At 45.6% G+C, this 22036-nt stretch overlaps 1 protein-coding gene across 2 annotated transcripts in view; it reads left to right on the top strand.

Moving 5' to 3' along the window:
* Positions 1–22036, top strand: part of GRIN2A (glutamate ionotropic receptor NMDA type subunit 2A) — a 379408-nt gene that overhangs the window by 344660 nt on the left and 12712 nt on the right. For both annotated transcript variants that reach the window (XM_032392269.1, XM_032392270.1), the window contains one exon: positions 16648–16886. In XM_032392269.1, the coding sequence (XP_032248160.1) occupies positions 16648–16886 (239 nt within the window). The remainder of the gene's footprint in view (positions 1–16647; positions 16887–22036) is intronic.

Here is a 22036-nt window from a genome sequence, read left to right as displayed (position 1 = left end):
CCAGTTGAGACCTGATTTGTGGCCTAGGATGTGATCTATTCTGGAGAATGTTCCATGGGCACTAGAGAAGAATGTGTATTCCATTGCCTTGGGATGGAATGTTCTGAATATATCTGTGAAGTCCATTTGGTCCAGTGTGTCATTTAAGGTCTTTATTTCCTTGTTGATCTTTTGCTTAGATGATCTGTCCATTTCAGTGAGGGGTGTGTTAAAGCCCCCCCCTATTATTGTATTGTTGTTGATGTGTTTCTTGGCTTTTGTTATTAATTGCCTTATATAATTGGCTGCTCCCATGTGAGGGGCATAGATATCTACAATTGTTAGATCTTCTTTTTGGATAGACCCTTTAAGTAGGATATAGTGTCCTTCCTCATCTCTTATTATAGTCTTTGGTTTAAAATCTAATTTGTCTGATATAAGGATTGCCACCCCAGCTTTCTTTTGGTGTCCATTAGCATGGTAAATGGTTTTTCACCCCCTCACTTTCAATCTGCGGGTGTCTTTGGGTCTAAAATGAGTCTCTTGCAGACAGCATATCGATGGGTCTTGTTTTTTAATCCAATCTGATAGCCTGTGTCTTTTGATTGGGGCATTTAGCCCATTTACATTCAGGGTAACTATTGAAAGATAGGAAGTTAGTGCCATTGTATTGCCTGTAAGGTGACTGTTACTGTATATTGTCTGTGTTCCTTTCTGGTCTATGTTGCTTTTAGGCTCTCTCTTTGCTTAGAGGACCCCTTTCAAGATTTCTTGTAGGGCTGGTTTCGTGTTTGCAGTCTTTATTTTTTGTTTGTCCTGGAAGGTTTTTATCTCTCCTTCTATTTTCAATGACAGCCTAGCTGGATATAGTATTCTTGGCTGCATATTTTTCTCATTTAGTGCTCTGAATATATCATGCCAGTCCTTTCTGGCCTGCCAGGTCTCTGTGGATAGGTCTTTTGTCAATCTAATGTTTCTACCATTGTAGGTTACAGATCTCTTCTCCCGAGCTGCTTTCAGGATTTTCTCTTTGTCTCTGAGACTCATAAGTTTTACTATTAGATGTCGGGGTGTTGACCTTTTTTTACTGATTTTGAGGGGGGTTCTCTGTGCCTCCTGGATTTTGATGCCTGTTTCCTTCCCCAAATTAGGGAAGTTCTCTGCTATAATTTGTTCCAATATACCTTCTGCCCCTCGCTCTCTTTCTTCTTCTTCTGGGATCCCAATTATTCTAATATTGTTTCATCTTATGGTATCACTTATCTCTCGAATTCTGCCCTCGTGATCCAGTAGTTGTTTATCTCTCTTTTTGTCAGCTTCTTTATTTTCCATCATTTTGTCTTCTATATCACTGATTCTCTCTTCTGCCTCATTTATCCTAGCAGTTAGAGCCTCCATTTTTTATTTCAACCTGGTTAGATTTTAGTTCTTTATTTCTCCAGAAAGGATTTCTCTAATATCTTCCATGCTTTTTTCAAGCCCAGCTAGTATCTTTAAAATCGTCATTCTGAACTCTTGTTCCAACATCTTACTAATGTCCATTTGATTAGGTCCCTGGCAGTCGGTACTGCCTCTTGTTCTTTTTGTTGAGGTGATTTTTTCCGTCTTGTCATTTTGTCCAGAGGAGAATAGATGAATGAGAGAACAAACTGCTAGCAGGGTAACAACGACCCCAGAAAAATAAACACTAAACAAATCAGAAGAGACTGGGGGGGAAGAAAGGGAAAGAAAAAAGAAAAAGATAAAAACAAAAACAAAACCAGAATATGATCAAATATGATCAGGCTGGTGCATAGATCAGTGCCACACACTAGATTTTGTGCGTATTTTGGTCTGTTAGAAGAAAGTGCCTCCCAAAATTTTAAAGAAAGAAAAACTTACATATGTACAAAAATAAGGGTAAATATGATGAAGGGATGGATAATGACTTGTAAAGATGAAAATTAAAGATTTTATAAAAGGAATTGATAAGAAGTTGGTTGAAAAAAGAAAGAAGAGGATTTAAAAATAAAAAAGGGGGGGGGAGAATGTGATCAGGCAGGAGACTAGAACAAAGCCATACACTAGAGATTTAGGGTTTATTTTGGTCTGTTAGAAGAAACTGTATCCCAAAATTTTAAAGAGAGAACAACTTATATATATATAACAAAAATAAGGTTAACTACTATGAAGGGATAGAATATGACTCTAAAAATGAAAAATAGAAAAGATTTTTTTAAAACGGGATTGATAAGATGGTGGAAAAAGAAAAATTCAAAAAAAAAAAAAAGAAAAGACAGTTAAAAAAATTAACTTTGAAAGACTAAAGAATCATGGTAAAAAAGCCATGAATTCTATGTGCAGTATTCCCCTAGCTCTGGAGTTCTGCTGTTCTCATTGATCGGTAAATTGGTCTTGGCTGGCTGTTCTTGCTGATCTTCTGGGGGACGGGCCTGTTGCCGTGGTTCCCAAATGTCTTTGCGGGAGGCGGAATTGCCCCGCCCTTGCCGGTCCGGGCTAAGTAATCTACTCAGGTTTGCTCTCAGGAGCTTTTGTTCCCTGCAAGCTTTCCGTACAGCTTTGGAGGCCAAGAGTGAAAATGGCGCCCTCCCAATCTCCACTCTGGAGGAGCCGAGAACTTGGGGCCCCACTCCTCAGTGAGCCCCCAGAGAAAAGCAGTCAGTCACTCCCATCTCCCCGGTCTCTGGCCTCACTCCGTGCTCACCCAGCCTGTGACCGAGCATTTCTGTCTCTGGCACCCGACCCCGTGTGGAGTCTCCAAACCCAGCAGATCCCTGTGGTGCGCTCCTGCGCCGCTCCTCCTGGCGGAGGAAGGGGAGTCTCCCCGGATCTGCCGCTTGTTGGGTCCCTGCTGGAGGAGCAGTGGCCTGACTGTGCTGCAGATCACGGTTTATGGCAACCCCGAGCTGAGAGCCCGCTCCTCGACTACATCTCTGCAGCCCGCTTCCCCGCTCCGATACCTGGGAGCTCTGCTGCGCTCAGGAACCCCCGGTCTTCCTGTGACCCCAAGGGTCCTGAGACCACACTGTCCCCGTGAGGGGTTCCACCCCCCACTTAGCCACTGGAGCAACGTCCCTCAGTGGAGCCAACTTCTAAAAGTTCCGATTTTGTGCTCCGCGGCTCTATCACTTGCCAGAAGCGGCCAACGGAGGCCCCCTCCCCCACCATCTATCTTCCTGAATATCGCCTCAGATTCACTTCTCGCACATCCTACCTTCCAGAAAGTGGTTGCTTTTCTGTTCAGAGAATTGCTGCTATTCTTTTCTTTGATCTCCTGTTGAGTTCGTAGGTGTTCAGAATGGTTTGATCCCTATCCAGCTGAATTCCTGGGACCAGACAAAATTTAGGTCTCCTACTCCTCTGCCATCTTGCTCCTCCTCCTCTCTCAAGGCTCTTAACTGGGTTTCCATATCCAGAGACCTTTGGAGATTGTGAAAACCCAAGAAATAAACCGTGTGGAACGTGTAAGCATCAGCACAGCAACCACCATAAGGAACATTGGAGATGCTCTGTGTGGATGACTTTGACAGGCACACAAACCTCACTTTGATGCCATATCCCCAAAGGGAGTTGATGATCAGTGACCATTGTGATGCCCTAGCAACCGAGTGACTTTGACCCTCCTATGTCCACAGCACACTATTCATTCAGAAATGAAATGTTTCGAGAGGAAGAAATGAAATCTATCCCAAGCATAGATTAGCAATAAAGGGTTTAACTGCTTCTTCATTGGCCTGTGACCAGATAGTACCATAAAAATTAGACTTGTTTATCTCCTTCCTAATTTTAACTAGAGACATATTTGGAATAATAATGGAACAGCACTTACTTAAGAAACAGATAAAATCCATAAATATCCTGGAGGGCCATTGACTTTCGCTCTGTGCTTGAGAGCGCTGAGGGTTTTCATGGGCGTAAGTTTGCAGTGAATTTCCCAATCGGTCCCCTGAGAGTCAGAGCTGCAGTGTTTATTATCAGTCTGACGCCAGGATTAGAACAAGGTCAGTGGTGCCAGATTCGTGCCTGACAAGCCATGAATCGCTCCAACCAGGGAAAGTCAAATGTCAAGAGAACCGTCAAAGTTGAAATAAGACATAATGAATGGCTTGCTGGTAAGTCAAACGCTGATGTCACAGAACCTGATGGGGGAATTACAGGATGGATACACACTGGCCCCAAATCCCTTTCAGCCTATGATTCTGTAAACACTTATTTGGAAACGCAATATAATATCCTTATAAAATCACCCAGTCTACTGCCTTAACATAATTGTTTTCAGTTGAGGTATTACCTTCTGGGCCTTTTTCTTGCAGACACATTGCTTTAAATATATTTAATAAGTGGTTGTATACACTTTTATATTCTACTATTTTAACTTACCTTATATTTTGAATTTTTTCATGCCATTACATAATCGGGTCCTCACATTTGTGCATAGAATGTCATAGTCATTTTTAAACCATAATTCATTATGTTATTTTCCTGATGTTAAAATATTCCTTTTTTGCTGGTACATATAATGCTGGAAGGAACATATTCATGCCCCCTCTTTTTTTTTAATTGTGTATTTGCAACAAACTCTTAGATGTAGAATTTGAAGGGTTAATGGCTATAAACATCATCAGGAGTCTTCATCTATAGTGTCATATTAATGCCCAGAAGGCTTGTTCCCATCTAAAAGTACTATTAATAATGAATTGATGTACCAATTTTAAAACAGTCTAGAAGCTTTGAGCATTACTGTTCTTTTGGCTGTTTTAGAAGATGCATCTCAGGGTTGCCTTAGAATTCCTTGGAATAGTGAAAATGAAAAAAAGGGAGTTGTCTTTTCATCTTTTTTGGCCATTTAACTGTTTTTACATATAGATTTTACTGGACAGTTTATATATCTTAGTAATTTATTAAAACTTTGTCATATTTCACACACAAAAAATTGTCCTAAATATAGCAGCATGGGGTGTAGTTGAGACCAAAGGCTTTGAGCTCAAATACAACAACAGATCTCTCCTAGCTCTATGGTCTTGGGAAAGTTATTTACCCTTTTTAAGGGCCGCATTCCTCCCCGTTAAGTTAGGGATCGTAATGGCACTGACCTCACCAAGTTCAATGGTATAATGTATGAGAACTGCTAAGTATAGTACCCACCAGTAGGTACTCAGCAAGTATCATCGATCATAACAATGATAAGAGTCTCCCTAAATTGGGGTTTATTCTTGTTCATATATATACTTTTTTAAAATAATCATTTTTTTTTCTTTTTTTAATTGCTTAAATCAGGATTCTACTAACTATGGCCCACATTGCCCTGTTGGCTTTTTTTGTCAATAAAGTTTTATTGGAACACAGACACATCCTTTCATTCACTGTGTGTGTCTAAGGATGCTATTGCGCTGCAGAGGCAGAGGGGGGTAGTTGGGACAGAGACCACAGGGCCCACAGAGCTGAGAATATTTACTAGTTAGACCTTTTCAGAAAGATTGGTGACTTTTGGCTTCAATAGTAAAAGTACAACACGTTCTTTTAAAATAATTCCAACAATATGGAAAAATTTAACATAACTCATCCCTCTTTATCCTTTAAGAACTTTCTCTTTGTAAAAAAAAAAATGTCATGTTTCTAAAAAATTGGGTGGTTTTTTTTTCGCTTTCTGGGTTAGAAAGTCCTTTTTCTTCCCCTTTCCTTCTTATTTTCTCTCTTGACCCCCAAAATGGAAGAACACCTTATACCTCTACTATACCTCTGCTGCTTTTTTTCTTCTGTAAATTATAACATACGTTCATGATATTGCACAAATCTCAATGTCAGATTAATTTTTATACAACTGTGTGACCACCACTCAGATCAGAGTTGAGAACATGACCAGTACCCCAGAAAGCTCCCTTCCAGCCAAGATTCCCCCCAAAGGTGACCACCATTCTGACCTTGATGAATATGGATAGGTTTTGCCTCCTTCTGAACTTCAAATAAATGGTAGAATCATACAACATCTATTCATTCATATCTTTTAGGACATTAATCCATATCAATGCATATAACTAAAACTATTTATTAGTGCATGGTATTCCGTTGTATGAATATACTGCAGTTTATTTATACATTTGCTATTGATGGACATTCTTGTACCTTTTCAGTGCATGTAGGCACTTAATTGTTTGGAATATACCTATGAATAAAATTGCTGGGTCACAGAATGTGCATATACTCTGTTCTAGTAGATACTTCCAAACAATTCTCAGAGAAAGAACGGCCAGTGTACATTCCCATCAGTAGAGTTTGTGGTTCCTGTAATTTCTGAGTGCCCCGTCTCTCCCTTCCAGGAGAGAGGTAAAGTGGTCTTGTGTCACTGAATGGTAGGTGTGTTCATCAATGCCTGTGGTTGGTGGTTGTTGTATGATCGTAGCCCCTAGTTTAGAGACCCCAATTCCTTCTCCATCTCCCTGCTTGTGTAGAACGGAGCAAGAGGACTGTGGTGTCTACCCCACACACTTTCTTGACTTGGCATCTGAATCAACCATGCCCCCATCCCCCTACACTCCCCCCTCATCCCTGGCAATGGTCTCACCTCATCTGTTGCTTCTGATTTGGGAGAAGGAAGAGCAGGGCAGAGAAGCGCCTACACCTGTAAAGGGGGAGAGGGCTATCATCAAGGAGGTCTGAGCGCGCTCTTCAGTTGTAACCCACACTCTCGATAAAAAGACAAACTGGGTCTTCCTTCCACTTTGGTTATGGACAGCACTGCCAGCAGATATAGGGTCCTTCCTATACAGGTCCCATTTCCCCTGGTCTTCCCCTTCTCCATCTTCAGTCACATCATCGCTCCTTCCTCTCGCCTTTGCTTTCCTCCCCACCCTCTCCTCCTCTTTCTCCTCCATGCCACAACCAAATCTTGAGTGCCCTTTAAGTCTCTGCACTGTCCTGGACGATGGGGAATGCAGATAAAATGGGCAATGGATGTGATCCCTTTGCTTAAGGTCCCCACAGTCTCAGGAAGCTTGTTGACCAAAAAGAAAGGAGCCAAAAAGTGGGGATGCCATTTTACCTGCTGAAGAAAGAAAGAGCTTTCTCAACCTGGGATGTGGGATTATTGCTATCCTTTTCTTTTTCTTCCCCCTTCCATCTACAGCCTTTTAAAATGCAAGGACCCCTTTGTGACATTTTTAAAAAGCCCTCACACTCTTACATGATGAGTCATAGGATTTTCAGGACTGTCAATGGAGAAAATGTGCAATTGTCAAAAAGTTACTCTGAATTCACCAGTACTTATGCCTTCTGAATCATGGCAGCTTGACCATCTCTAGGTGTGTGAAGCAGATGGATGAAGCAGGCTCCAGTGGTGCTTGGTATATACAGGATTCACCCGTGACATTTTTCTGCAGCCTTACTCCAGAGAATTGGTTCTTGCCAACCCGGCCCTCTGTTGGAAAATTGTGACCACCTACGTTGCCTGGTGTCTGATGGGGCAGCCCAACCTCTGCACGCTTCCTTTTTCTTCCTCAAGAGACACAGGTTGGGGACCTGTGCGCACAAAATTCCCCAACTCCAAATTGCACGGTTGATCCGGTGGCCTGTGAAACCCCAGCCCCATGGCGACAAACAGCAGGGCCTCCTGCAGGCCTCGGACTCCGTCCATAGAGCAGAGACCTCAGCTGGAAGGTAGTAGTAACACATTAATGCCAAAGACAGCCTGTCTCTGCATCTAACTGGATCCTTTTAAGCTTAGGCCTATTTTTATTTTGCTTTTGTGACTTCTCAGCATTATACCGAAATGGAATATTCTGACATTTAAATAAGGGAGATGCATCTTCCAGATTTAGGCTGTGTGTGTCCAGAATCTTGTACTATCCCCACCACCACCACCAGAGAAGGTATTTTTTTTTTCTCTCCAGCAGATTGTTCAGTGACCCTCATAGGTCATGGATACAGAGGTCCTAGGCTCCAGAATGCTATTATTTCCAGATCCAAGGTCACTTGGCTTTGAATCAAGAGTGTAAAATTGATGAAGCTAAGGTACCAAGGTCAGTAATCGAATGGTCTGGCTGACCATACTCTGTTCCAAGTCCACAGACTACATCCTAGATCTGACCAGCGCTTCCTTCCAGGACAACTGGGCAAGGAGAGCACGTCCTCACTCTGGGGACCACAGTTCAGAGCTCACAGAGACCAAATCTGTTCTCATCAAGAACACCAGCCTGTCGATGATGGTGCCCTAGATTCTCTACAAAGAGAATTGTTCCTTTGCCATTTCCAATTCCATTCGGGCTTCTGAGAAACCCAAAGTGCCCAATCCCTGGGCAAGACATGAAACGGGGTTGAAACGGGGTCAGTTCCCCTCTTGGTGTTCACAGCCAACCCTAATGGGATCAGCAGCAACATCATCCTGACGTCTTTTGGCTATAGATGGAAGTTGGTTCCCCATGGGGAACCACCAAACTCTATCGCTAGACTCTTTGATTGGAACTTGCTTGCCCCAAGAGTCAGCCTTGATTTCTGGGCTTCAGACATTCTTCCTGACCCCTCTGCTTGGGGCTTCACATATTCCTTCCTCTCTCAGGTTTTTGCTGATGCTCAGAACAGTGCATCACAAGCTAATCAAGAGGAGGAGCCTTGTGTCATCAGCAGTCAACACAGTTGTACAACCCCCTACTGTGTGTCCAGCCCTGCACCAGGGACTGGGGATACAAAAAGAATATGGCAGGATGCCACCCTGAATAAACTCACCTCCCGATGGGGAGGACTTAGAAGCAAACAGTGACTAGACTCTAGTGTGACAGATTCCCTACTGATGAGAAACCCAGGATGTTGTGGAAGAAGAAACCATGGTCTCATACCCACATCCTTGTGCATTCAGGGAAGACTTCCTGGAAGTGGAGACCTCTGAGCTGCACTCCAGAGGTAGCCATCGGCAAGATTTCAGCATATCATGCAGCTGGTATATCCAGTGTAAATTGTTATGGGCAATGGTGATATGGATGACAATTCACAGTGGATCCTTATCAGTGACTTCCTGCAAATGGGTTTCTCCCTAGTCAGTCACATATCTTGGGAGCAGGAGAGGTTAATCTGCATGTCCTGCCTGCCTCTGAGACCAGGACAGGGCCCCAAAAGTGACTATGTCACTGGGATGGAATTTACTGGAAACCCCACACTATCCCTGTCCTTCCCATCTGCCACCCACACGCACCTGTAACAGCCTGCCTTACATTATGTGTGAGAACACAGCAACTGAAGACTCTTAGGTCCAGCAAGCATACAGCTCCTCCAATGCTCCCCCTGTTCTCAGGACACCCCAACTCCTCAGCACAAAAGCCCAGTCCTTTGCAGTTGGCCCCTCCTTCCATTGATTCTTCCTTCCCCCAAATTCTGAACCTCTCTCTGATGTCAAAACACTCACTGCGCAGGTTCAGTCATCTCATCCGGCCAGAATGACTGGCTTGCAGGACACTCTCTTCCACAGGACTCTGAGCTCGTGGAGCCCAAAGACTATATGCGATTTGCCTCCGTATAAAAATACAGAGATGCCGCTGACTGCGTGCTCAGTGCTTTAGAAGTGCTCTTTTCTCAATGAATGAATAAGTGAGTGAATGAATGCAGGCAAAACCAAATGAAGTCCTCAAAGAACCCAAAAGCTTGACCAGAAATGAAATAGGGCATCAAAGCCAGCCTCTCAAAACCACACACGCCATCTCCCCATTACCATCACTGTGTAGGGTCAGGGGCTCTGGCCGGAAACCAAGAGAAACTCTAAGTAGATGTGTGCCCGCAAGGGTCTGTGTGTGGGCTGATTGTAGAAGATGCATGGCAGCCCATTCTCAGGCCCTGGATGGAGCCTAAAGGGTACAGGTTCAAAATGAACTTTTTACAACCGACCTCGGGGGAGAAATGCTCAGGAAGTCTGAAGGCTAGTCACATGGCATGCTATAAAATCCTTTCCTGAAGCAATCCCCTTAGCTCTCAGACAGTCTTGCAGAATAGAATGAAATCTAATCTGAAAACCTACTGCAGTCCCTCTGGAAGTGCAGAGAATGAGTCTGAGGGCAAATAAGGAACTGATTTCTCTTACTTTTGACATAACAGATTTGTCTTGGAGGGCTAAGCCTTCTCTCTGGACATGCCTTCCTGGAATCGCAGACTCCACAGATTGGCAGGGCAGAGGGAGGGGTGTGTGATCCACACACACAACACACAACACACACACACACACACAACACACACACAACACACACACAACACACACACACACACACACACCACCCCCCACCCCTGGCCCCCTGGCTTCTGGCAGCAAAGAACGGCGTATCCAGTGATACTTACTGAGTAATGAGTGTGTGCCAGGCACGAGGTACGTGCAGCCTCATTTAATTCCAGCACGACTCGTATGAGCTAAATACTGTTGTGCTCCACTTGGTAGACACCAGAGAGACTGATGCCTCTCTCTGCCTCATCTGTAAAATGGGTATGATAATGGCACCAGCCACATGGGGTTGATATGAGTGCCGCGTGGGTTAATTTTCAAAAATCCTAGTACAGTGCTCGAAATGGAATGGAATTTATGTAACTTTGTTAAATAAGAGAATAGGAAAATAGATCAAGGAAGGGATGAGTGGACGGATAGGTAAGTGGAGTCTCTGGGCCAAGGTCAAATGGGTCGTAGGTGTGGAAGGCAGTTGAGTGCAGGCATACAGACTCTCCTCCTACCTCCTGTGGCATTCCAGACCTGCCAGGATGACGTGCCATGCTCCCCAAACTCTTCGGGGAAGGGCGCTCCCTTTTGTGGCTCATTCTGGTATTTTCTACCTAAAACATTCTTTCTTGTGATTTCCGGGACAGTGTCTACTTGCATTTTCATTGATTCCTTTTTGCAAACGAGAAACGCATGGCTCGTACCTCATGAGTGAGGAGCTGGATGCATATCACGCAGCATCCAGGCAGCTCGTGGAAGCATGTGTCAGGCATGTGCATGGTGCTGTCTCAATTATTCTCACATATTCCCTTTTAGATTGTACATCTTTCTGGCTCCTACCTCTCAAAGCCCCACCACTCTGCCTTTTAATGGCAACCCTGGGAAGGGAGAGAGCCAGGGCGCCCGCTCTGTGTGCCGGCCTCACAGCCTTCCTCGGGACGGCAGAGAACCCAAGGTCCGCAGGGATACCTGTGGCAGGCAACATTCCCCCCCTGAAGACCAGGTACAGGCAGGACTTCTGATCAGACATGACTTCATGGCTGCAGAAGCCTTCTTGGGTGCGCAGAGCTTCCTGTCCTTAGAGGTACAGACAGAGGGAGGGGGAAGCTTCAGCATCATGCGGGGACCAGTCTTCTTGGGTGCAAACCCACAGCAGCCCACGCCCCCTCGGCTCCCAGGGGAGCGCTTAGCTTCTGTCTTCCTAGCACGAATGAGTCTGCTCCGGGAAACAGATTTAACTGTCCCACTTACCAGCTCCAGTTCACAAGACCACACTGACAAAGATCACGGCCTCTTTGTAATGGAAGAAATGGACGGTGGCATGAGCATCTTAGAGCTGCTCCTTCGAAAACTGACCTTTGCCACTTCACCCCAGCCGACGACATGTGCACTGCTCAGCCTCTTACTCCCAAGCCCGTGGCAAGTTCCCTTTTGATCTGTATTTCCTTCTATTTATATGGCAGAAAAACTCACCCAGCAGATCTGAACATGTTTGCATTGCTGCCTAATTTAAGCCCGAGGATGCAAGGAAAGAAATAGAAACAGAAAATATGGATTCAGTGCTTTGCTGTGTGCTGCGGCCACGAGAAATAGCAAAATCATAAAACACGGTCCCTGATCGCCCCCAAGGAGATTACAATATACTTGAGTAAATTAAAAACAAAATAAGAAAGTATTTGAACTACAGTTCAGTGCACCAGTAGAAGGCCACGAGGCAGGAAATGAATAAGTGCAACTATGATTGCAGCAGAGGCTGTAACTGGGATCGAGGAATGTGCGTTTGCTGTCCTTGCGTGACATGGGTCTGGTTTACCGAATCGACTTACTCAAAACAGGTGTTAGGTCAGAAGGTGGAGGGAAGATCTTTATATTTGCATCACGAAAGGAATCTAATGATGTTTCTTCTACCCAGACTGACGCTGTTCTAGGCTTACAGACCTGGCTGTGTTTGGGATGACACCAAGGGGAACAGAACGTGGCACGGAGAGTCACTTCTGTGTCCTCGCACGCTCCAAAGGGAGAGGGAAGTCAACAGCATGCTGGAGTTTTGAAGGGAAGGCATCAGTGTTTCTGAGAAGAGGAAGCAGTGATGTACATGAGGCACGTGGCAGGCAGGAGCATTTGGATGAGCAGCTGGGGCTGTTGGCTGCACGATGAGGTGATATTACAGAGGCCCCCAGGACAAGTGTGACCACGTGGTAGCCCTGCAGGCTATTGGAAGGAAAGGAACTGAGACCAAGATGTCCCTTCCCATACCTGTGCCTGCACCACTGATTAACCACACCGTTCCTTGTGGGCAATGAATTTACAAAAGGCTGGGTTTCCTATTTTTTCCTCCCATAAATGTGATTTTTTTTTTTTTAGCCATGATAACAAAAGTTATAAACGTCTATGTGGTTGTGGTATGAAGGGAGACTCAATTGACAGGAGCCCCTTTCATGCTGCAAACACATCACGGTGCAGGATTAGAAGCGAGTCCATGCACACGCACGCTCACGTGCACTCACGCGCAAACTCATGCACATGCTTGCTCAGACACACATGCATGAACATTCACACATACGCATGCACACATGCATACGCACCCACATGCTCGCACAAAGCACGGTGAAGATCAAAAGAACAGGGAAGCCCTAGGTGCTGGAAACAGATGGGAATGGGATATTCTCGCGGCACCTCTCTGTGGAAGTACAGCAGCCTAAGGGGATGTAGGGCCTAGGGGTGGAGACCGAGGCTTTCGCATCCACATGGGGGCCCTGAACTGTGCAGAGAGTAGAAAATGATACCACTGCATGAATCTGAGATCCCCAGTGAATCAACGCATCTGTGCAAAGATTAGAAAAAACTGTCCATCAATGCGAAGAAAGTACAAGAAGTCTTGCAATCTGCTTGAAGCTCCGAGTGAGAAATTAAAACCTATAGGAGCATGGAGGTCCAAGTGTATACTACCTACATGGTGTGGCAGTGACAGCCACATTTTTCTCATACAAAAACTGGTACATTGGAAGCCTCTGGAACCATGGCAGAAGCAAACTCAGAACCCCACTATAGGAACATTTCTATAGCCCAATGTGTTTGGTGGCCCCATGGGGTTTAGAAGGAGAGCAACCCTGCTAAAGATGAGCTCATCCTCAAAAGTTACCTCAAAAGGAAGAAATCCACCATGAGTGCCAGCGCACACAGCAAGCGGAGAAATGTGAATCCCAAGAACCAAGGTGGTGGGGAGGAGGCAGGGCAGAGAATAATCTGAAAGATGGTGGGTTTGAAATTATTAAATGTAGAAAAGTTTTTAAGACTCATAACAGAAGAATGAGACATTATGATAAAAAGAATGGGCAGGACTTTAAGATGGCCAGATGAATATCACAATTAAAATAGATTAAATGAAAGTAGAAGGCTAAATATTATTAATGAAAGAATAAATGAGCTGGAAAATAGATCTGTGGGAAGCATCTAACTGTAGGACAGAGGCATAAAGGAGTGGAAAATATTAAAACAAAGTTAATAACGTGGAGGATAGAATGAGAAGGTTTAGAATATTTTAAACACAATTTTCAGAAGAAATGATAGAATGATCATGTGTTCTTAGGGGCATGCAGATTAAAACAGTGTGATACCACTATGTACCTTATTAGAATGGCTAAAATCCAAAACACTGACAATGCTAATAAATTCTGACGAGGATGTGGAGCAACGGGAACTCTCATTCATTGCTGGTGGGGACACAAAATGGCACGGCCACTTCGGAAGAGGGTTTGGCAGTTTCCCACAAAGCTAAACATATTCTTACCACACAATCCCACAGTCGTGCTCCCAGGTATTTACCCAAAGGAGTTGAAAACGGATGTCCACACAAAAACCTGCACACGGATGTTGATAGCAGCATGATTCATAATTGCCAAAACTCAGAAGCCTCCACGGTGTCCTTCAGCAGGTGAATGATAAACAGACTGTACATCTATGCAATGGAAATTATTCGCAAATAAAAAGAAAGCTGTCAAGCCATGGAAAGAAGTGGAGGTACTTAAATGCATATAGTTCTCAGCATAAATGTTAACATTGTGGCTACAGTTAACTGGGACCTTAAAGGAAGGATCCAGAAGATCCCTGGATTCCCACCATGTACATTTCTAACCATGAATACAACACTGAATGGATGCCAGATGATTCTGGAACCCCTCGGTTCTAATTCTTCAAAGATAGAGCACTCCTGCCTTCCTTTATCAGCTTTTTCTACGACCAGTTCATATAGCAAAATGCTACAGTACGAATTATTCTGCTTATCCACTTGCTCTGTTATGAGCTGAGTACAGATACTTAACCGTGCACTTTCTGATGCTGTTTTGAAATTGATGTTGTGTATCATTTTAAATTTTGTTTCATCTTTTTACAAATCAGACGATTGCTCACCTTAAAAAAAAAAAAATCTTGTTCCTATGAAAGAAGCCAGTCTGAAAAGGCTACTGTGTGCACTTTGGTTCCAGCCATGTGATGTTCTGGAAAGGGCAAAACTGGAGAGACCATTAAAAGATCAGTGGTTGCCAGGGGTTGGGATGGGGCGTGAAGAGAGTTGAATCGGGGAGCACACATGGGGGACTTTCAAGGCAGCAAGACTATTCTGTATGATACTGTAATGATGGACACATGGCATTACGCCTTGGGCAAAATCCACAGAATGGTACAACATAAAGCGTGAACCCTAATGTAAACTCTGGGCTTTAGTTAATGTATCAAGATCAGTTCATGAATTGTAAAAAACAAAAACAAAAACAAAAACAAAAAACAAAAAACCACCCCAATGCCAGATGTTAGTAGGAGAAACTGAGCGAATGGGGAGGAGTTATGGGAACTCTGTACTTTCTACTCAATGTTTCTGAAATCTTAAAACTACTCTAAAAAAATAAAGTTTACTAATTTTTTTTCTTAAAAGGGGATAGGGAGAGTTGATACTCAAAGCAAGAATGGGTGAGATTTTTTTCCAGAATTAAAATCCTGAGTCACACATCAAAGAATGACACTGAGTCTAGAGCCGAACAAATAATAAAGCAAGTCCACACCTACATTCCACACCAAAGACAAAATGAAAATCTAAAGAGCCATCAGAGAAAAACCACAGAATGCGTAGGGAGTAGTGACAATTAGTTTATTAGCCAACTTCTCAACAACTGTAATCTAGATCAGAAGAAAACCCAGTAACATCTTCAAAAGGCCCAGGGAAAATAAGGATCAACTTAGATTTCTCTGTTCAGCCAAATCATTCAAGAGAGCGAACCAACCAAGAGCATCACACACTAATTTCACGAAACTGAAAAAAGACAGCAGTATGAAAGCGGTAATTATGCTAAACTCTTCAAAAAAGAATCAAAGAAACATTTGGAGTGTTTCCTTTTACTTGTCTCTACTAATGTTTCATATTGTATCTTAGATACAGATATATGCGCGCACACACACCATAGTCATACTTTTCATTTAACATTATATGCGTCCTGTTTGATTTTCATTGTCCTTGAAGGATAATTTTTAAAGTTTGAATCATAGTGTAAGTGCCATAGTTTAGTGAATTGCTAGACAGTTAGCTTAATTGCTAGACATTTAGATCAGAGAATTTCCTCCTAAATGGCAACTGGATGAAATGCACATAATAGAAAGACAAAATAATGCTAAGCACGTCTACTTTTTCTTTCCCACTCTAAACTCCACCTGCTTCTTTAACTGCCTACTGAAGTGGGGAGGTGTTTAGTTTGCAAGGGGCCATTCAGAGCTGATTGGGATGTCTCTCTTCAATGCCTTCTGCCCTCAGTGCCCTGCTAGTGGGTGGCATCTTGGAACAATCCCAGATGTTCTAAAGGAAGATGCAGGAAGAAACTAACATATTTGAGGACTGCCGTGTGCCCTGCAATGTGCTGGCATTTCCTTCGCAATAATCCCATGAACGCTACTATTTATGAAAACTTCCTATGAGCCGGGCACTGCACTTAGGACGTTTGCAGACGTGAGCTCATTTGGTCCTCATGAGAACTCCAGGAAGGGTGCACTGTTGTTTGTGTATTTCACAGACAGGAGGGCTGAGGCTCTGCACTCACCCAGCTAGTAAGTGATGAAGTCATAACTGGAATGCGAGACTTTCCGCGGTAGCAAGCTGCCAGTTTATGCCCCGTCCTGTTCCAGGCTTAAGTGGGTGCACGGGCAGAGAAAAGGAGGATGGGTAGAACATAATGACAATGATTACACACCCACACACACACAGCCACACACACCCCCTCCCAGGGACTGCACCTGACTACACCTTATCTTGTTTCATCCTCCCGACGACAGTATTAGGTAGGTCCCGTTACCATTTGAGCTTCACCACGCAAGTGAGCATGCGCAGGCCTGGAGCGCTCGGTAAGGTGCCCGCAGGTCCCCCAGCTCTAAGTCCGCCGTGTCTGCCCGCGACCCAGAGTGCATGCCCCGCTCCTCACAGCCTCCGGCTCTTGTCTCCTGTGCAGGCGAGATGGAGGAGCTGGAGACACTGTGGCTCACGGGGATCTGCCACAACGAGAAGAACGAAGTGATGAGCAGTCAGCTGGACATCGACAACATGGCTGGCGTGTTCTACATGCTGGCAGCCGCCATGGCCCTCAGCCTCATCACCTTCATCTGGGAGCACCTCTTTTACTGGAAGCTGCGCTTCTGCTTCACCGGCGTGTGCTCCGACCGGCCGGGGCTGCTCTTCTCCATCAGCAGGGTCAGTACCGCTGCCGGCTACGACCTTAATGCAGAGGGCAGGTCCAGAAGACCTCGGGGCTTCCAGAGAATCCGGGATGCTTGACTCCTGGGTGGGGGGGCGGTGTGCACATCCTCCCCTCGCTCACCAACTCTTCTTGGGCTTGTCGGAAAGGAATCCAGGTTCTGCGCCTTCATAACCCAGCGAGGAGCAATCCCAGATGACTGTGCAAGCCAGAGAGGGAAGGGGGTTGGGGGTAAAGCAGGCTGGGCATGGAAACAATAGCCACAAATGAGATGAAACGCAGCTAAAGCCCCCTGGGTGTCAAGGTGAGGGAGCACTCGAGACTACCTACCCCACCTGAAGGGGTCAGTCCTCCTCAAGTCGGGCAGAGTATTAGATTATGAGAATGCAAGGGCAATATTGTCGGGTCTTTTAGTTTTTAAAAGAGAAAGTAGTCATCTGATTTTATGTGAAACCTTTCAGTTTTTAAATACTAGTGACAAATTCAATTTTTTTAAAAAAACAAAATACCATGTGAGCCAGACGCAGCAGTCTGTGTTGTCCACCATTAGCAGCCAGACGTGCTCTACAACACCACTAAAATCCCTGCGCAGGACGTTACAGTTCATGAGCGCGTGCAATGCAGCAGAGCCTCAGATGACGCAAAGACATGAAGAACCATGAGCAGATGCACACACATCAAATAGAAAACCAAAGTACACATTCAACCCAGCACAAACTACAGCACGGAACACACATGCTCTAGTGAGCTCACACAGTACACAAGGAAACCCCTCTCCTGGTGCACAATACAGCACGTGTATGTCACCATAAAACAGGACATGCACTTCATGGGTAATGACAACAATCACGGAAAACGCTTGTATTTGTGGAGCACCTGCATGTGCCAGGCACCCCGTAAGGACTGTAGACTCTTCATCCCATTTAAGCTACAAACCATCTCTGTGAGGTCGGTAACCATTATTAGCCCCAGATTACAGATGGGGAAACTCAAAGTCATGAGGGTAGAGAATTACCCAAGGCCTCACAGTCTTTGGTGCAGCCGGGACTCATATCCGGGTGGTGTGGTACCAGCCAGAGCACATGCTCTTACATAAGCAACAAACATCCAATACAAGGAGCACAAGAGATTTGATACAAATCATACCACCCAACACATATGTGCACACAGCTGACAATGGATGTTTACATATTCAGTACAATCGCGTCACTTAGTTGCATCATACATATATATTCACTCATCTTCTAACAGAATGTAATATTATTTATCTCACAGTCAGTCATCTTTCCATCCATCCATCCACCTATTTCATCCATCCATCCATCCATCCATCCATTCATCCCACCCATCCATCCATTTCACCATCCAACCACCTATTTCATCTGTCCGTCCATTCATTCTTCCACCCACCCATCCATCCATCCATGCATTCCACCCACCCACCCACCCATCTATCCATCCATCCACCTATTTCATCCATCCATCCATCCATCCATCCATCCATTCATCCCATCCATCCATCCATCCATCCATTCCACCCACCCATCCATCCACCTATTTCATCTGTCCATCCATTCATCCATTCCACCCACCCACCCACCCACCCATCCATCCATTCCACCCACCCACCCACCCATCTATCCATCCATCCACCTATTTCATCCATCCATCCTTCCATCCATTCATCCATCTGTCCATCTATTTATCTACCTATTTCTCTCATTTACTCACCATGGAATGTTTTCACTCTAGAAGAATTTAATGAAAAACATTTGGTGTGGTTTTATATGCTAATGGTTATTGAGAAAACAAAATAATCATTTTTAAAGGAATTTGTATATTCTTAGCATTTGGTGATTTTAAGCACTTGGGAGATTCAGAAGGCACACATTAGCTTAGTGGGGAGGATTTATTTTTTCTGTTCAGTGGCACTCTTAACTTGCATTCTGTGCAAATACATATTTCCTAATTAACTTGATGGCATCTAAACACACAGACTGCTTAAAAATAACATACATAGCTATGCATATAGCTAGGTATTATGCCAACTTTAAGCTAATTCTCTCCACCAGTTACTGAAGGCTTTCCATATCCAAATGACTCTGGGATTATCATGAGCAAATGCACACTGTTGCTTTTCCTTGTAAATCCTGCTTGTATCGGGAAGAGCATTTCCTCTGAGATACCGTTAGGGAAGCTGAGTGGAGAGGATTGTCATTATGAGAAATGAACTAAATCCCCCATTTCCCTTCCAAGCATCTTGAGGGACAGGATTGGAGGGGGATGGGGCACACAGGAGCCAGGCATCCTGGAATCTGAACTCAGTCTCCTCTCCCTAGGGGAGAGAGGACCCTGTGTCTCACAGCACTGCAAGGACTTCCATGCCCCTTTGGGGACTCCCAGCCACCATCACTCCTGTGTCCTTAAAGGCTGCAGGGAGCCCTACTTTCAGCACTGACCCTCCTTCTCCCCAGATAATATCTGTCTTTTAAAATAAGTGCAGCCTGATATGCATGAATAGAAGGGTTTCATATTTAATATACTTTCCTGCCTCTCTTATATGTTAGGGGAACTCAGAAGGGGCTGAGCCCCTGATGCTATCCATAGCAGGGCTTCTGGATTGCTAAAAAAAAAAATGTTCTCCCTGTCTCATCAAGGGCTAACACATAGCTCTAAAGCTTGTCTTATGGGCACATTCATGCATATGCCACCTTACGTGTATATTCCTTACACAGAGCAGAGAACACAGAGAGACAAAAATGTCTTCGTTGTGCGCACATAATCATTTTTTTAACAAACCTGCAGTGGGGAATTTCCAAGCCCAAGAACCCACCTTCCTACAAAGGCAAGACCACAACCCCACAGTGAATTATGGTCGTGTGTGAATAAGGGCTGGGCCAGATAGGTTTCCTCCATCCTCTCTTACAACCCCCGTGAGTTTGCTATGATCACACCCGTCCTGTGGATATGGAGAAACTGGGGCCCCAATGGTTGGAATGGGACCCTTTTGGCTTCACCTTAAATGTCCTTCAAACTACAGGGTTCTTCCTACTTCATGGATCATGCCAGAAAAAGGCAGGAAAGAGGAAGCCTGTCCCATGTGCAGGGCTGGGTCACATGCTTCAGCCCATTTCCTAGTGTTGGTTCCTTTCCAGGGGGTATAGATCCAGGCTGCCTCTGAAATGTGCTTGCCCCCGAGGCACGTTCTTTCCTGCCCATCAGCCAGGTCTCTCCATTAACCAGCTCTTGCGACAGCTTCAACACCCAGGCCGTGGACCTAGCTATTGTCACACAGCAGACATATGCAGCCCTCCCCATGGGCTAGATGTCCCTTGGGAAGCTCCTGGATCATGCAACAAAATACAGACCAGACCTATGGGCACTCTTGGCCCTGCCAAAGGGGACAGCCAGGGCTCGAAGAAGTCATTAGAACCCACTTTCTCCCACAGACTTGGCCTTTGCCTTTTTCGACTTAAAAATGTGCCCTCTGGTCTGAGGGGGGCTCTTAATTTTTCTCTCCAAAATGCTCCCCCTCTCACGTAGAAGAGAATATTCACTGTCACCAGCAAAAAGAACTGCCTTGGTTTTCAGTCATGAGGAATGGAAGAGGTCAGGGGGTCTGGGCAGAGAATGTGTCTTATGGGCACATTCATGCATACGTGCCAGGAAAGACAGATGTCAGGGGGATGGCAACTGCGTGGCCTGCCCGGTGGGCTCATAGGAGGGGAGCCACAGACTTCTCCTTGTGTCCTCACGAGGTGGAAGGGGGCGAGGGGGCTCTGTGGGGTTTCCCTTCTAAGGGCACTAATCCCACTCACAAGCGCCTCACCCTCAGGACCTCATCCCCTCCCCAAGGCCCCACCTCCTCACACCACCAACTTTTAGGGTTAGGATCTCAATGTGACTTTGGGGGAGGATACAAACATTCAGGCCTTAGCAGTTGCTTCAGGGGTCAGGTCCAGACAGACTGCAGGGAACCATGGAGGGCAGGAGAGCCCACACCCCATCAAGAATGTTCTGAGAGTCAGGGCCCTCGAGGGGAGCAGAGCGGACTGTCCAGAGCTTCACACTCTCATCAGTGCAGCTCTCGTCTGGGCCCCGGTGGGGCCGAGAAGGCATCTCATTCCATCACCTGAAGGATGGAGCCTGAATCTCCAAGTAACAAGAGCTCTGCGGCCCAGGGCCCGCTGCCGAGGGAAGGTCTGGGCTGCTCCCTAACCAGAGCGAACCTTCAGTAGTAAGGGGCAGCCTACGCTTTCCTGCAGCTTTGGGACCATGGGCGCCAGGTGCTCGTGCTAGTGTGGGGGCGGAGGGGAGGGGGCGGCGAAGTAGGGCACATCGGGGATGACTGACGGCGCAGCTCATCTGGCTCATGTTTCTGGAGCCTCTGCTCTATCTGGGGCTTTGTTTGCACCCTTTTATCCTGCCCTCTACCCACCTTGAGAGTGTGTGGTTCCCACTTTGCAGGTGTGGAAACTGAGGCTCAAAAAGCTTAGCAACTTATCCAAGGTCACAGAGCTAATGACAGATGGAGCTGGGACTCACTTCCCGCAGGTTCTGTGTTTCTCTGCCATGCACCCCTCTCCTCAGCAGCCCACCAAGAAGATGGGTTAACTTTGTGGGAGAATGCTGCCACCCAGGCCTGGGGGACAGGCTGGGTCCATCACGTGGACTCCTTCCCGAGGGTTCACCAGGCACATCAGCACCTGGGAGCTGCCTGAGCTGCAGCCTGTGAGTCCCAGGGGAAGCCAGGGATGAGAGAAAGCAGTCAGTGACCAGCCACCCCATTCCTGAGACATAACTCAGCTCCCTGACCACTTCTGTGGGCCTCCCCCGCATGGACAGCCAGCTCATCTTGGCCTGTGGGAGCATACTGACCTGTCCCGTGAAGGGGTGGAGGGAGGTTTTCAAAAGCTCTAGCAGGGTGACGGGAGCTCATTAGAACGAAATTACAGATTCAGAAAAAAAAAAAATTAAACTCCTATTTTTATAATACTAACCAAAGGAAGAAAAAGCGCAGATCTCGTCTGACCCAAACCCACAGGAGACACACTGGTTCTCACCCACAGTGGCCGAGCCTCCCTAGGTCAGGGTGTAGGATTTCTCTGTTCCTGAGCTGGGCAGGGAAGGCACGGGTTCACATACA

Source organism: Phoca vitulina, unplaced genomic scaffold, assembly GCF_004348235.1.
Source record: "Phoca vitulina isolate PV1807 unplaced genomic scaffold, GSC_HSeal_1.0 scaffold66, whole genome shotgun sequence".
NCBI classification, from domain to species: Eukaryota; Metazoa; Chordata; class Mammalia; order Carnivora; family Phocidae; genus Phoca; species Phoca vitulina.
Note: the sequence above shows the minus strand (reverse complement) of the source record. Positions and strands in the feature narration are given on the sequence as shown.